This window comes from Leptonotus elevatus, chromosome 14 (assembly GCF_054856555.1).
Source record: "Leptonotus elevatus isolate MCC_2025b chromosome 14, RoL_Lele_1.0, whole genome shotgun sequence".
NCBI lineage: Eukaryota > Metazoa > Chordata > Actinopteri > Syngnathiformes > Syngnathidae > Leptonotus > Leptonotus elevatus.
Window position 1 is genome coordinate 6,110,233 of NC_141252.1, and position 13,810 is coordinate 6,124,042.

Here is a 13,810-nt window from a genome sequence, read left to right on the forward strand (position 1 = left end):
TTGACTTCTCACAGGTTGGAATTAATCAACAGTGCAGCTTTAAATAATATACTTGACATCAATTTCTACCTTGTGGCTCTTGTGAACATCACGAAAACTACATAAAAAATGTGGGTAAATAATTTTGCTCCAAAACATGTTTTCAACAAGATCATTATTTGTCAAGTAATATTTCTTGTTTTTGTCTCATGGCTCACTAATTACATTTTAATTTAAGTGAAAGCTTCCTCTACTGGCTGTAAGACTTTACTACATAAGTGGCAATATCAGGAAAAACAACAACAACAACAACTTTTTGGGGGGGGGGTAGGAGGGGGGGGTACTAACTGTGCATTGTGCAAACAAATTGACATTTGAAGGTTAAAATTAATGGATGTTTTATACTAATGACAAAAACTGATGTATTCACTAAAGAGCAAAAAAAAAAACATCTGAAAAATTGCCATTTACTGAAAATCAAACAAGGCCTCTGAAGGTAAAGAAAAAAAAGAAGCTTCTAGTTGATGTTTTTTACTCAACTGAGAGTTAATGCACTTTGCCAGAGACCCTGTGTGGGATGCAACGTAGTAGATATTAAACTGGCATGACTAATCAGCTGCTTGCTGCAGGGAAATTCCACAGACCAGTAAAAGATGGCTGGTAACAATTAGTATGCAGGCAGACAGACAGAACCTTTCTATGTTAGTTTTGACTGTGTGTGCTCCATGATGGGAGCGAAAAAGGGCCATGTCAGTCCTTGCGTTTGATGCAGCTCTTATATCGGATCTCAATCTATCCGTTTCCTAATTAGAATCACGGCAGTAACGTGGGCTGACCGCTGACATTTTTTCCATTTTGGCCCCGATGACACATTGTCGGTACACGGTGGAGCCAAAGCTCAGGCAGGGTGACCTTTTAAATGTCCATCTCCTTCTGCGGCCATCTTTCTTTCTCCTCAGCAGATCTCCCAGCCTGTCAAACCCCCCCCCCCCCCCCCCCCCCCCCTGCACCGTCGCCGCTCCACCTCCTGCCCCATCAGCTTGTCATGAGGCACGCATACTGACTAAAGCCAGCAGCGCGCCCAATGACAGCCTTATAACGTTGCGGGACATTTAGCATGACCAAGCACAATTGCTGACTGGCTGTCACAACAGAATACATTCAAAAAGACAAAGAGATAGAGATGACAGTCATGTGAATGCTGAGGGATGCTGTTTGTTGCCAAGCCTTTTTCCTTTTTCATCATAACATGCGCAGGCTCTCACGCCCCCACTTTAGGTGGGAGGCAACCGGCTGGATCAACGGCCTCACTTGCCGAATGAGTGTGTGATGTTTACCTTGTTGGGCTGTCCGAAGAAGTGATTCCCGGCGCAGCGCTGGTTGATGACGTCTCGGATCAGGTGCTTCTGCCCGTTGTAGGTGGTGAGGATGCTGATGCGCTCGGCCGGGTAGCCCAACAGACGCATGTACATGAACAGAGCCACGGAGTACTCGGCCTCCGCCAGGTTCTTTGCACAGAAAGAGAGAGACAGGTGAGAATTTGAAAGACGCATCTGTGGATGGCAATTTGGCATTTTAGCTAGAAGCTTGATGGCTCGCCAGAAGTAGTAGTATTCGCCGCATGTCGCCGCCCGCCATGCACACATTCTTTCACCGTTGAATAGTAATCACTGTCAGTCAGTCAGTCGGTCGGTCGTAGGGAAAGACAGCGGACATTATTTACCCCACAGAGATTATTTACCCCAGTTATTTTCCACTAAAGTAATTCCCGAGCATGAACATCCTCCGTCCAAGGCTCCCCCCTGACCTTCAAATGTGCCGGAAAGAGAAAAAAAAAAAAGGCAAAGAGAGGCCAGCGGTATGCATTATTCATTTCGTTTCAATTAAGCCAGCACTGCAGCCTCACATCTTTGCTAATTCTTGGTGCAGCCTCATCAACAGTTCCCCATCCAGCCGCAGCCGAGTCACACCTCCGAAAGTGTGACAGCCTTTGTTAGCGCTCTGCTTTCAAGTGGCGCACGTTCACACGCTTTATGCTGCCATCGTTCTTGCCCACCGTTAAGGTTCGAGGCTGTATCGACTAAACCTTACAACACACTAACCGTACTTGAGTTATCAACTCAAACTCAAACTGTGATCACGAATGAAGCATTAAACATATTTAACTCTTACGTGCAATACAAGTAAACATGAGGCAATAATTTGCAAGTCTGCCGGTTCTCTTTAACTCATTTGCTCCCAAAAACGAATTAAAAAAATGTTCTATTTTAAATATTCCCATGGTCCCAAAAACGTATTTATATGTTTTTAATGGGTTTTTTTTATGCTAGAGCATTCATGAAGAGGACGCTTAACCCATTAAAGCCAGGAGCGTGTGTCTGCGCCGATTAAATGAATCAGAATATGCACGAGAGGGTGACGTGGGCCTCGTAGCATTTCCTGGAATTTTATTCCAGCGTTTATGGTACTGCAGATTCGCGGGAGTTATGAAATAAATGACGCGATTGACAACGGCGCGGGAGGACTTCGAATCAGTGTAACGAGTTGACAGTGACATATTGTTAAGAAATATGTTTGTAGATAGTGAGGATGTTGAACATTTTGTCGGCTTTTTAATGGAATAGACGACGAATAATTGCCACTCGATCCTCCGAGGTTATTACAACTGCACTCCAGTTTTGAAGGTAAATATATTTGGAGTTATACACCCGCAGATGCGACATTCGTTTGTTGATTTAAAAATAAATATATATTCAAGGTTTATAATAATAAACTTAGGTTTGTGTGAACGCCACAGGTGTAAGCTCTGAAATGTTTTTGGAATTATGTTTCTATCTGCTTCAGGAGCTGAGATATGAATTATTTTTTTTTAATATTTTTGAATTTCCAGGAAACTTCAGGTTTTCGGGGGGGACTCAAAAGTTACCTTCTAGGTTTTAGAGGCATGTTTTGCTAGGCGCTTTAGGCCTTGATGGGTTAAAGCAATGGTAGTTATTACAAAAAACGGCCAGCAGGTGGCATGAGAGTATAAGAGATCAACCAGGGCCATGTTACAACAAGCTCTTTTCCCCAGTGTTTTCAACAAATTTGTGAATAATGATGAAACTTAACTTTATTCTAATATACTAATGTTAATTGCTGCAAAACGGAAACAGATCCAAATATATATTTTTTCCTGATGAAAGCAGAGACTCCAATCTTTCTTTTGGTGGGCCTTGCAAAATCTGTCAAAATCCAGTAAAACAGCCAGGAGCGAAGGGGGTTGCTTCAGTGAAAATGGCTGGGAGCGAATGAGTTGATGAGCGTCATTAGCATATTACTCATTAGAACCGCCTAATTGACCAAACAAGCCCATGGACACTTGAAACTTGGGGAAGATGATGCAAAAGAGATATAAGAGTAGATCCAAATATGTCAATGCGGTGAATTCTAGTTAACAAATCACTGTTGATTAATGTCATCATTATCACCTATGATTTTAGATCAAGGTTCACCAACCTTTTTGAAAGTGAGAGCTACTTTTTTGGGCAACTGACTGACCTAATTGAAAGGGCTAACAGTCTGCCCAGCTGTGTGCCTGCGCCTGTGTGAGTCAGGGATCGTGGGTGATTCCCTTGAGGAGTGCGCAAATGGCAACAGTCAAACGGAGTGGAGGTTCATGTGACCCGCAGCCTCGAGAAGTGCACATGGTCTGCCTTTTGGAACAATCGCAACGTTCCGGAAACACGAGCCTGCGCTGGCCACCGGATGACATTTATGTGATGCATTTAGGGGAAACGGGACATTTTAATTTCTCGGTTGGCGCAGAGACTCATGATTTAGCAACAGTGTAGCATTTTGTGCCTGACACACTTTATGGATAGATTTTTGGGAGGGTGGAAAATACAATTTGTTACTTTCTGGTTTTCCATTTTTTTTCCATGCATAAATTACAAACAATTCATCTTAGTTACATTTTTCTATTGTCACAGAAAATGGAGTGGCTGTGGCCTGTGTGCTGGCGTAGCACTAGAGGAATGGCTTTTGTTTATGAATACACTAGCAGTCAAAATTATAGACACACCGTCTAGTGCTACTGAACCATGCCTAAATGCACAAACATACTGTCAAGTACCTCCGCAATGTCGACTGACAAAGGTGATATGATATATTATTATGATATATTTAAAATCAGAAAGGGGAGAGCAAAACAGTGAATGACGATTGCTACTGACCTGGTAGAAGTAAGGATTTGGCTCCGACTCGCCCACGCCGTTGAAGTCCTCCACATTTATGAGCTGGAAGTCAAAGGTCAAGCCAGGGTTGGGTACCTGGAACTCAGGCAGCCGCTGGACGTGCGGCAGGTTCCCCAGGTGCTTGTAGCGCCAGTTGTACAAATTACACAGACTGGAAAGACCAAGCGACATGGACTCATGTTAACATCAAGAGACAAGAGTAGGAAATAAAGAGAGTCCCAGTGGACGACTGACCTAGCGCGAGCGCGTCCCTGCGCGTCCAGGTCAATGGTGGGCACGCCAAGGCGCACACAGCGAGTGAAGAGAGACTGCTCCATGTTGGAGTACTTTTGAAAGGCCATGTTTTTGATGACGGGCGGCAGCTGGTGGTGGTCGCCGATCATGATCCAACGTTTCAGCCTGCTGTAACCATCTTCTGGGTTCTGTCGATGAGGATAGTATAGCGACAACGTTTGGAGGTGGTATTTATTTAATAATTGCAATACATAAAAAAATATTATATGAAGCCCAAGTTATCTTTCGTTTTTCTTCTCTCAGCACTAGATTTCAGACATCAGTTAAGAACACCTCAAACTCCAAGACTGTATTCCTTCACCAGAGAAGAAGAGAGTCGGACCAAATTAGGTCATGAAAATTGTCTTTTGGGTGAAATAGGAAGGAAGCAAATTATCCATCCATCCATATGTTCACCAAATTTAAACATCTGTCTCGTTTGCTTTAGAGACACTGAACCGTGAATGTTTTCAATACAAGTCACGACTAGAACACCAAACTCAAAAGTATACAAATGATAATTAATTAGAGCTGTCAAACGATATTTTTTTTAATCAGATTTATCACATCTTAGAATTTTGATCACAATTAATCGCTTAATTAAAAAGGCTTTTTATCAACATTTTCCCCCCGCCAAATTTGAAGAGCAAACCGGTTATGTGTTAATTCTTTTGACAATTAATGTTATGAGGACGTCCTAAAATTTTTTTGGGATCCACTGCACACGCTCATCATCCTCTTTTTCTAATCAGTTTAATTTAAAATGACCCCAATATTTTGGCATGAACAAATATTCTGAATGTCATACGCAAACATTTATTAAATGCTTTACTGTAATGCATGTAATTATGTATTGCTCAAACACAACCTGTGCTACCTTTAACGTAGCCATCCGCTGTCACACTAAAGGATCATCTATGGTCAAAATTAATAAGTGTGATTAATCTGTGTTAATTCATGATAAATGCGATAATTTTTTGTGATTAATTAATCAGTTAATGCTTTAACTTTGACAGCACTATAATTAATATAAATATATATTAAATAGTAATAATAACAATAATAATAATAATTTCCACATGAACCTTTGACAGTTTATTTGAAGTGCATGAGGAGTTACTTAAATTGTGTCCTCCAAAACATGGACACATTCAAGTGTTACAAACACATATGGTGGCTTAATTGGACGAACGACTGTTGTAATATTGCAATAATGCAGTGTTATACAGATGAGCAAGTCTATTATATTTACCATCTTTGAATTGGAATTTGTATGCAATATTCTGTTTGAACTACTGTGTTTCTCTGTTTTTATTTAACTATAGGCTACATAAGTATTTTTTGTGATACATATTTATATATGATGTGTGATGATGTATATTGCTGCTGGGAACGCTGTGAATTTCTCCACTGTGGGATAAAAAAGGTGTATCTTATCTTATCTTTTGCACAGGGGGAAAAAAAAGTCACAGTATATAATTTAGGGATGCACGATAAAGCTATTTTCAACCGATACGATAAACCAATAATTTAGAAAGTGCCGATGTCGATAACCGATAATGGTTTGCTAAATTAACTTTAATACAAATATACTGTCGCATCCTACTATAAGTCTACTGAAACATTGTGTAAAGCACCATGAAGCTAAATTGTATTGTTATCTCTGCTTCAAAGACAACCAGTAACTCATTTTGAGTTTGCCGAAACAAAACAGTCCTATGTGGTCTCCAGTAGCGCTGACAAAAAAATTCGGCCTCCTCTATCATCGAAGTTGCTGGTTGGTTTGTAGCATGTAAGAAGGGTGAAACTATATTGAATAATTGTATCCTTCTCTGACGTACACCTGGCAGTAATGTATGACTCCCTCACTCATTCAGGAAGAGAAAACAAAGCACATCTAAAGAGACGGCGAGCTCTGGCGTGGTTGTTGCGCGGGCTGATGTGCTTAATGATCTCATCTGTAAACAGACATTAGAGCTATCGCGGACAATTAGGCGCAACTACCAAAGACAAGCGTCATTACTCCGCCTGGCGCCCATCAGTCAGGCTGTAATGAAAACAGAGTCAGGTGGTGGGAGGCTTGATGATGGGCTTACATTTGAGGGGCGGGCAGTGGTCCGGACCATAAAGACATCACTTGGAAGGATATTTAGGGCACACTCACACTATATAGATTTATATATTCTTTCTACTCCTTTGGTTTATTTCCACTGTGCAAGAAGGCCGTTATCATTAATAACTGCTGAGGGGAGCGATCACATTAGTCATGACACATACTATGCCTGTTCGTGACTAAGTATGCCTAGCCTTTTTTTTTTTTTTTTTTATGTTTTACTCTATGGATTATTTCTAGTCATTCTGCTCACTTGTGTTGTACAAGGTGGCGATGAACATTAATAACCGGCAAGGAGTCAATGCATTCATCATGACCTGTTACTATTTTCAGTTTTTTACAACCGAGGCTTGGCCACACTTTGAGAGTCACTGTTCTTGAAAGTCAAAAGAGAAGGATACCTGCAAGAGAAGAGGGATGAAGGTCTCGATCTCCAGAATCTGAGCAGCTTCCTCCATCAGGATGTTGTCGTACTGACGGGGACAATTAGCCACTTTAATAAACAGTCATGAGATATCAAAATGAATAACCACGGAAGGGGGCGGGTAGCCTCACCTTGAATCCCAGTTCCACCAGGTCGTGACGTTTGAGGGCGGCGTGCGTGCAGGTCATGGCGATGATTTTGGCTTCCTTCACCAGCAGGTATTTGGTGCGGTCCAGTCCACTCCTGAGCAGCTCAAAGGCCCTGAACTCCTAGCGGAGCAGACAGCCCGGTCAACAAGGTCAGTCACGAACTTGAAAGAAATTGGCCACCAAAGACAGCAGTTTCAAACTTTACTTTTCAGAAGGTGATGCTGACAAAATGATTGAAAATGGCCGAGAAGGATGACGGATAAGAGGATTGCTGTACCAGATGATGAATGACATTGATATCTACTGGGTGGTAACATAAAGAAGAAAGAGTCTCTTCGACATTGCGACTCCAGCACTCTTAATAGCACGGATTGGTTAAAAAGATCCTTCTGCCTCAGAGCCTCGGCACACTCTGCTCTTTGTCATGATGAAGTTGTACAGATGGAGTGGTTATCGCCGATTGACCTCACCGACGTGATACGATCGCGATGCTCGCCCGAGATAAGGTGTGAGTGTGTGGTTATCACCAGACAAATCACATTATCTGTGTAAGTGAAAAAGGAAACTAAACCTGAATAGGAAAAGGAAAAAATATATATATGTGGTGGGGATGGTTGGGTTATACATATTTAATGTGTCCAAATATCAAACCAATCAAAACCTCCAATTTATGAGGTCCAATTTTTACCCCCATGACATGGATGAAGGGTGAAATCAGGTAATGATATTTTGACTTTGGGATGCTTGTGGTGAACAATCTTTTCTTCTCTAGAATAAAAAATGCTGCATTCATGTCATCTTTTGAGGTTCAGTGTGAACCAGGAAGTCTCAGCACATTCTACGTTGAGACTTTTTGTACATGGCAGACAAATACGCAAATTCAGCAGCGATGCCTTTCTCTCGTGAGTGGGCGTACTGCTGCTGCATTGGGCGAGGCCGCGGGAGGAGAGGAGGAGGGGAGAGGAGGGGGGAGAGGTGACGGGCCGGATAAATCAAGGTCACCAGGCATGTTGGGATATTACCTCCAGTCAATAACGCCTTTATTGCTTTTTCGCAGGGCCTCCTCACTGCTCCCATAAATCTGATATGTTATTGTTATCTCGATAGGAATACTCGATGTGCTGAGAAAAAATGGGAAGAGTGGAAAACGATAGGGGAAACGAGCACTTTGAGAGACCTCTGCCAAGGCTTCACTGGAACTAACTGGGTGTGGATACATAATGTATTTTAGACAAAACAGATTTGACACATACTACTATATAAGAAACTAAGTGTGATATTTTTTGGTTATATTTAAATTGATTCATACACATGTTTATTTAAAAATTAAATGAAAATCAACAAACCATTTATTATGTGTTTGCATTTTTTTCTCTTGAGATTCAATTCACACCAGTATTATCACTAACTATATCAGTTCATAGATGCTACTGTTCAATCACGTTAACTGCTGAGCCTATTTAAACTCTGTTGCTAACCAAAACAGCAGTACATATTGAAGCACATAAACAGTCTCTGAGAAGTGTCTAGTCTTAACACATGTAAACAACTTCCTGTGCGGAATTCATGATCTTACATTCGCATTCCAGTAGATGTTGACAAAAGGTCGCCCCTCAACGTTTTATGCCTCCATGCACGAGTATTTGACTTATTTGCTCTGCCCAGTTTGCCTTAATTTAATCAGTTCCTTTATAATAGTCATTTTTATTTTGTGTTAAACTTCACTTCACTTAACATGAACTGCAACATATCAGCAATCTTGTTTATTAATATTTCAAAATAAAGCCCTCTCCATTCATCCTCTCATCTGCAGCGGAGTATATAAATTACATCACCAGCCCTATTGGCTGGTGAAAATGTGACATATAGTTGGTGGGGGTATTATTTCAAGTTTTAGATACAGGTAAAGTACCCTATATAATGTTCCATGAACTATGAATAAAATCCTATATCCACAAATAGTCAAATTATGATATTGTGATGATTTACTGTACACTACTGTCCAGTCAATGAGCCTCTCCACCGTGATCGTTGATTACATTCACGTCTCTTATTTGTTGCTGTGGTCACATGAATGAGCTCCACTGTAATTGTACTTCTATAAATAACACTGTCATTCCAGAATGTATGTGTATGTGTGTGTGTGTGTTTATGAGCGTGACCTTCTTACCTCCAGCTGAGTAAATATCTTCTTAATGTGTCGGAAGCAGCCCTCTGCGATGTCCATGTCCTCCTCGTATGAGCGGCCCTTGAACACGGGCTGGGGGGCGTTGGAGAAGTACTTGTTGAAGGGGAAGAGCGCCGCCACGGCCTCCACATCCCCCTCCGCGTCCTGTTTGGGCTTCACTTTGCTCAGGTACTCTTCCCATCGCGAGATCACCTGCAGAGGACATGTGACAGATGTTATAGCTACGGCCAGAATTATTGGGCCAATGACTGAAGGTTTTATGATTGTTGTCTTCATATATACAGATTATGAATAAAACAACCAACATGTAATTAACATGCTTTAATTTAAGAGGTTTGAAAAAAAATACGGCATGCGACATTGGCAGCCACTTTACCTCTATGTTCAAGGGATCACTATTTAGACAAAAGGACATAATTTCAACATGTGTTTGAGATTATGTGACAAGTCTTTAAAAACATAATGATAATTTCTTCAAAATAGACTCTATTTGGCCTCTAAATACAAAGACATCCCTCAAAACACTCAGCCCTGAAATGTCAGATGGATCTGTCGAAGAGCACACGCTATGGGGGGGCATCAACGTACGCCTCTGCCCACTCTAAATGCTACATCAGACAACTCGCCTTGAACTTGGTTTTTTTTCTGAAGCCAAATGAGAGCAGATCGGCACACTCTTGGGGGGGTGCTCCAGCTGTGAACCTAATAAAGCGGCTTCAACTAACCAGCAGGCAGCCGCAGTCTAAAAATACCGGCACCCTCTGTGGAAAGCAACTTCGACGACGACTTTACCAAGTTGACTCGAGGGTTCAGTCGTACACAATTTTAATTAAACAAGTATGGAAAAATACAATTGTAATGTAGTGGTAACTTGACTGACAAGTGTGAGATACGAGCTATCACATTTGTTTGCTTTCTGTTACAGGCAAAAAGCTTGACAGCTTCAGCCACTACACAACTAGATGGGAGCATAAACATCCGACCACCACTAGTCGTGAAAGTAAAGGTAACTGTTGTGTTTTCAAGTACAGCTTGAAATCATTGAAAAACATGAGTGAGTAGTGCGTGTACTAGTCACCTGGGCAAAGCAGTACAAGCGTAATACTTCTAACATACAAATGCACTACACTCAAGCAGTTGATCAAATCTATAAGGCCAGCCAAGAGCGCTGAAATAATATGCTGAAAATGAGGAAAGTGTAACAAGAACAATGTAGGGGGGATTATTAAAAAACAATATCCGGGGGTGTCTATTTCAGAGCTCGTCTCATGCAGAGAATGCGCATCTGAAAAAAAGTTGCACAGTTGAAGGCATCAAGAGTCCGGTGATAATTAGGTGTCGGGAATAAACATTGAAGGCTGACACCGTTGCTCTCGCTGGCTCTGCTGAGGTTATTTGTGGTCTCGGGCAGAACACAGCAACCAGCCCGTGGTAATAAGGTGTCAAATAAATAGTAATAATTAAAAGGTTTACGCACCCTGTTCAAACGCCATGTTTTTGTGGTATCATTTTAAAATAACAAACAACTGAGATAACTGTGATAATTGTTCAGTCAGAAGAAGAGCACCAAAGAATTACAGTATACGCAATGGGACTATTTGAGGACTGACATCATCAAGTAGATAAAATGTGCCACAACAGTGACATTATGCACAAAACTGTGCTGTGTACCAAACTGTCCGGAACTGTTTTACTGTGAAAAACAAGACCGCCCAAGACCGGAACCAAAAAACTTCATATGGAACCAGTAAGAAAGAAGCAATCACATGTCACATGTGTTCCCACAGCATAAAAACAAAACAGCTGCTTTACCTGATAGAGGTAGAAATGTCCTGCCGTCTCGCATGTGTAGGAAACATCACCGGAGACGCCCAAGCTCTCCTGAAATCTCCCCACCTCCGTGAGCAGCTCCAGTCGTCGGGCCAGGACGTAGTTCACTCGGCCGTACCTGCAGACCCACAGGAAGGTGAGGTTAATCAACCAGCACAGTACATTTTAATATTCTCTCATATTATGCATTTATTTTCACAATTACTGATTGTAATATTATTACTTTTGGGTTAATGTAAAATAATTTGCAAACTTTTTCTTGCAAAAATATCAAACCTTGTTCTTGGGAAATTATGCCTTGACTCTTGCAATACCACAAGGTTAAATGTTACTCTCATAATGTGACTTTAATCAATTTTTCTTGTAGTTTTATGTCCTGTATGTATGAAAACTGCATTCTCGTAAAAAATTCAAGACTATTCTTGGAGAATTATGACATTTATTCTTGCAATATTACCCAGTCACGAATATAAAATGACAACTTATTGTAAATTATGAATTCTAAATAACATTTTAATGTTATTTATCCAAATTATATTGTATTTATTGTTTGTACCGGAAACGTCATTCCACTAGTATTACAACGTCTTACTCATCAAAATAATATTTAGAATTTGTGCTTAATATACTTCATAATTCTATGACTTTGTTCTTGTATTATTTTTATTTTTATTTTGAGCGTGACCCAATGCCTCATATAGAATTTACTATACAGTCAACCCTCGCATATTCGTTTGGCATTTGTGAGTTTGTCTATTTTGGAATGTTGTTGTTTTTAAGGGATTTTTTGCAGAAAAATAGAAAAGAGAAACTCACTTATATGTCTTTTTTTTCTAGTATTCTGACTTAAATCTTGTTCAAATAAATATTCTCATAAAAATCACAACTTTGTCCTCATAATGACTTCACGTCATAACACTTTTACTGCATTCTTGTATTATATTTCCCTTACGACACATATATACAAAACAAAATGAACACCATTTTCTTTTTTGCAATTGATGTTACATTCAAACATCGCCAGGTGTCGAGCTTCTGTCTTTAGTGGAGAACAAGCAAGTTAAGCTCGTCCTTGACATCTGCCTGCATGCTCGGCTTCATGCGGCTGATTAGTGTTAACGCAACGCAATCAGAGCGCGGCATTAAGTACACACAGACAGGAAGTGGGAGGGTTTATAGAGGTTACACTATTTTTAGACAGCGTGCAAAGATCCTCAGTCAGCACATGACTAAAAAGACAATGGCCCAGCTCCACCTCTTTTTGCCTGACTAATTAAAAAAAAAAAGCCAAGTGACCTTGATGCCCAGGACGACTCACCTGTGATGCAGCTGCTCTCACATTGCGGCCAATGCTTAGTTACTGCTTTAACCTTCGGCTGGAGACACTCGACCAACAATCGTGGTGCCTTGAAGATGTGAGTGACCCAATTTTCCATCATTTGGATGAGTTTTTCCCCCTGTATTATACTGCCCCCGGTGGCTAAAGCATGCACACCGGGAAGGAACAGAACAATGTCCACTGAACTGCAATGTCGACTGAACTTTTAATTCTTGCCATTCTATTTTGGCGGCCATCTTGGACACCCATTTGTTAGGCACTTGTACTGGCTTCCGTTTTTTCACATTGCAAACGCGCTGTTAATTAAAACTCTTTGCCGCTCGGTGTCACTGAGTGGAAGGAGGCGATTGCATGTTATTACGACTCGGTGTCCACGGGCATGCGGGGATTGCATGAAATGCTACTAGCGAGAGTGCATTTCTTTTCATGAACCCCCCCCCCCTTTTTTTCCTGCATAATTTACAAACAGACTTGCTCGGCCGCTATTTCTAAGCGCGTGCTACGTTCATTCTGAACAGCGCGCATAAACGAAACAGGCATGGCGGTGGCAGCACATGCATAACCCCTTCCCGCCCTCCACCTTTCTCCCACTATAGGGTGCAATTTGCTCTGTGCTACAGATGGATAAAGCGGTAATTAACAAGGTCGCTTGTAAGGGAACTTTAAATAGTAACAGCATAAAAATGTTAATTAATACTCAATGGTACTGGCCTATTTATATTTAAAAGCTGCTTGGAAAAACTTAAAGGGTAGTGAGTCATATTTTAAGAGGTGTATTATGATTTTTTTTAAACCCATGTGTCAGACTAACATCTGTGACATGCTTTTTCATCAACATTACCTAAGGATCAAAAACTACTGTATAATGTTATTTCCCCCTCTCTTTAGATAGAGGTGGGCAATATTGGTCCTCGAGGGCTGGAGTCCTGCAGGTTTTGGAGGTTTCTCACTTCCAACACAAACTCATTCCAATCAACAGGATCGTTATCAGGCTTATGCAGAGCTCGCTAATGAGCTGATCATATATCAGCTGTGTTGGAGAAGGGCAACATGCAAAACCTGCAGGACTCACCTGATATGACAACCAGGGGCCGTAGCTAGGGAAGGGGGGGGGGGGGTAATTGGTTACTGTCCCCGGAAGGACAAGGTAAACACATGGATCACATTTCCAAATTATGATAGTGACTTTAATGTTATGGGAATAAAGCTCTAACAAGGCATTTGGGTGTCTGCTGCATGCATCACATGGACCTATTTCACTTATTTAGAACCCCTGCACT

General features: G+C 41.2%; 1 protein-coding gene across 2 annotated transcripts in view; it reads right to left on the minus strand.

Moving 5' to 3' along the window:
- The window catches only part of aqr (aquarius intron-binding spliceosomal factor), a 45,455-nt gene that overhangs the window by 7,556 nt on the left and 24,089 nt on the right, over window positions 1-13,810 (minus strand). For both annotated transcript variants that reach the window (XM_086095292.1, XM_086095291.1), the window contains exons 26-32: window positions 11,174-11,309; window positions 9,344-9,553; window positions 7,156-7,293; window positions 7,002-7,073; window positions 4,449-4,636; window positions 4,194-4,365; window positions 1,317-1,487 (exon numbers count right to left, since the gene is read on the minus strand). In XM_086095292.1, the coding sequence (XP_085951418.1) occupies window positions 1,317-1,487; window positions 4,194-4,365; window positions 4,449-4,636; window positions 7,002-7,073; window positions 7,156-7,293; window positions 9,344-9,553; window positions 11,174-11,309 (1,087 nt within the window). The remainder of the gene's footprint in view (window positions 1-1,316; window positions 1,488-4,193; window positions 4,366-4,448; window positions 4,637-7,001; window positions 7,074-7,155; window positions 7,294-9,343; window positions 9,554-11,173; window positions 11,310-13,810) is intronic.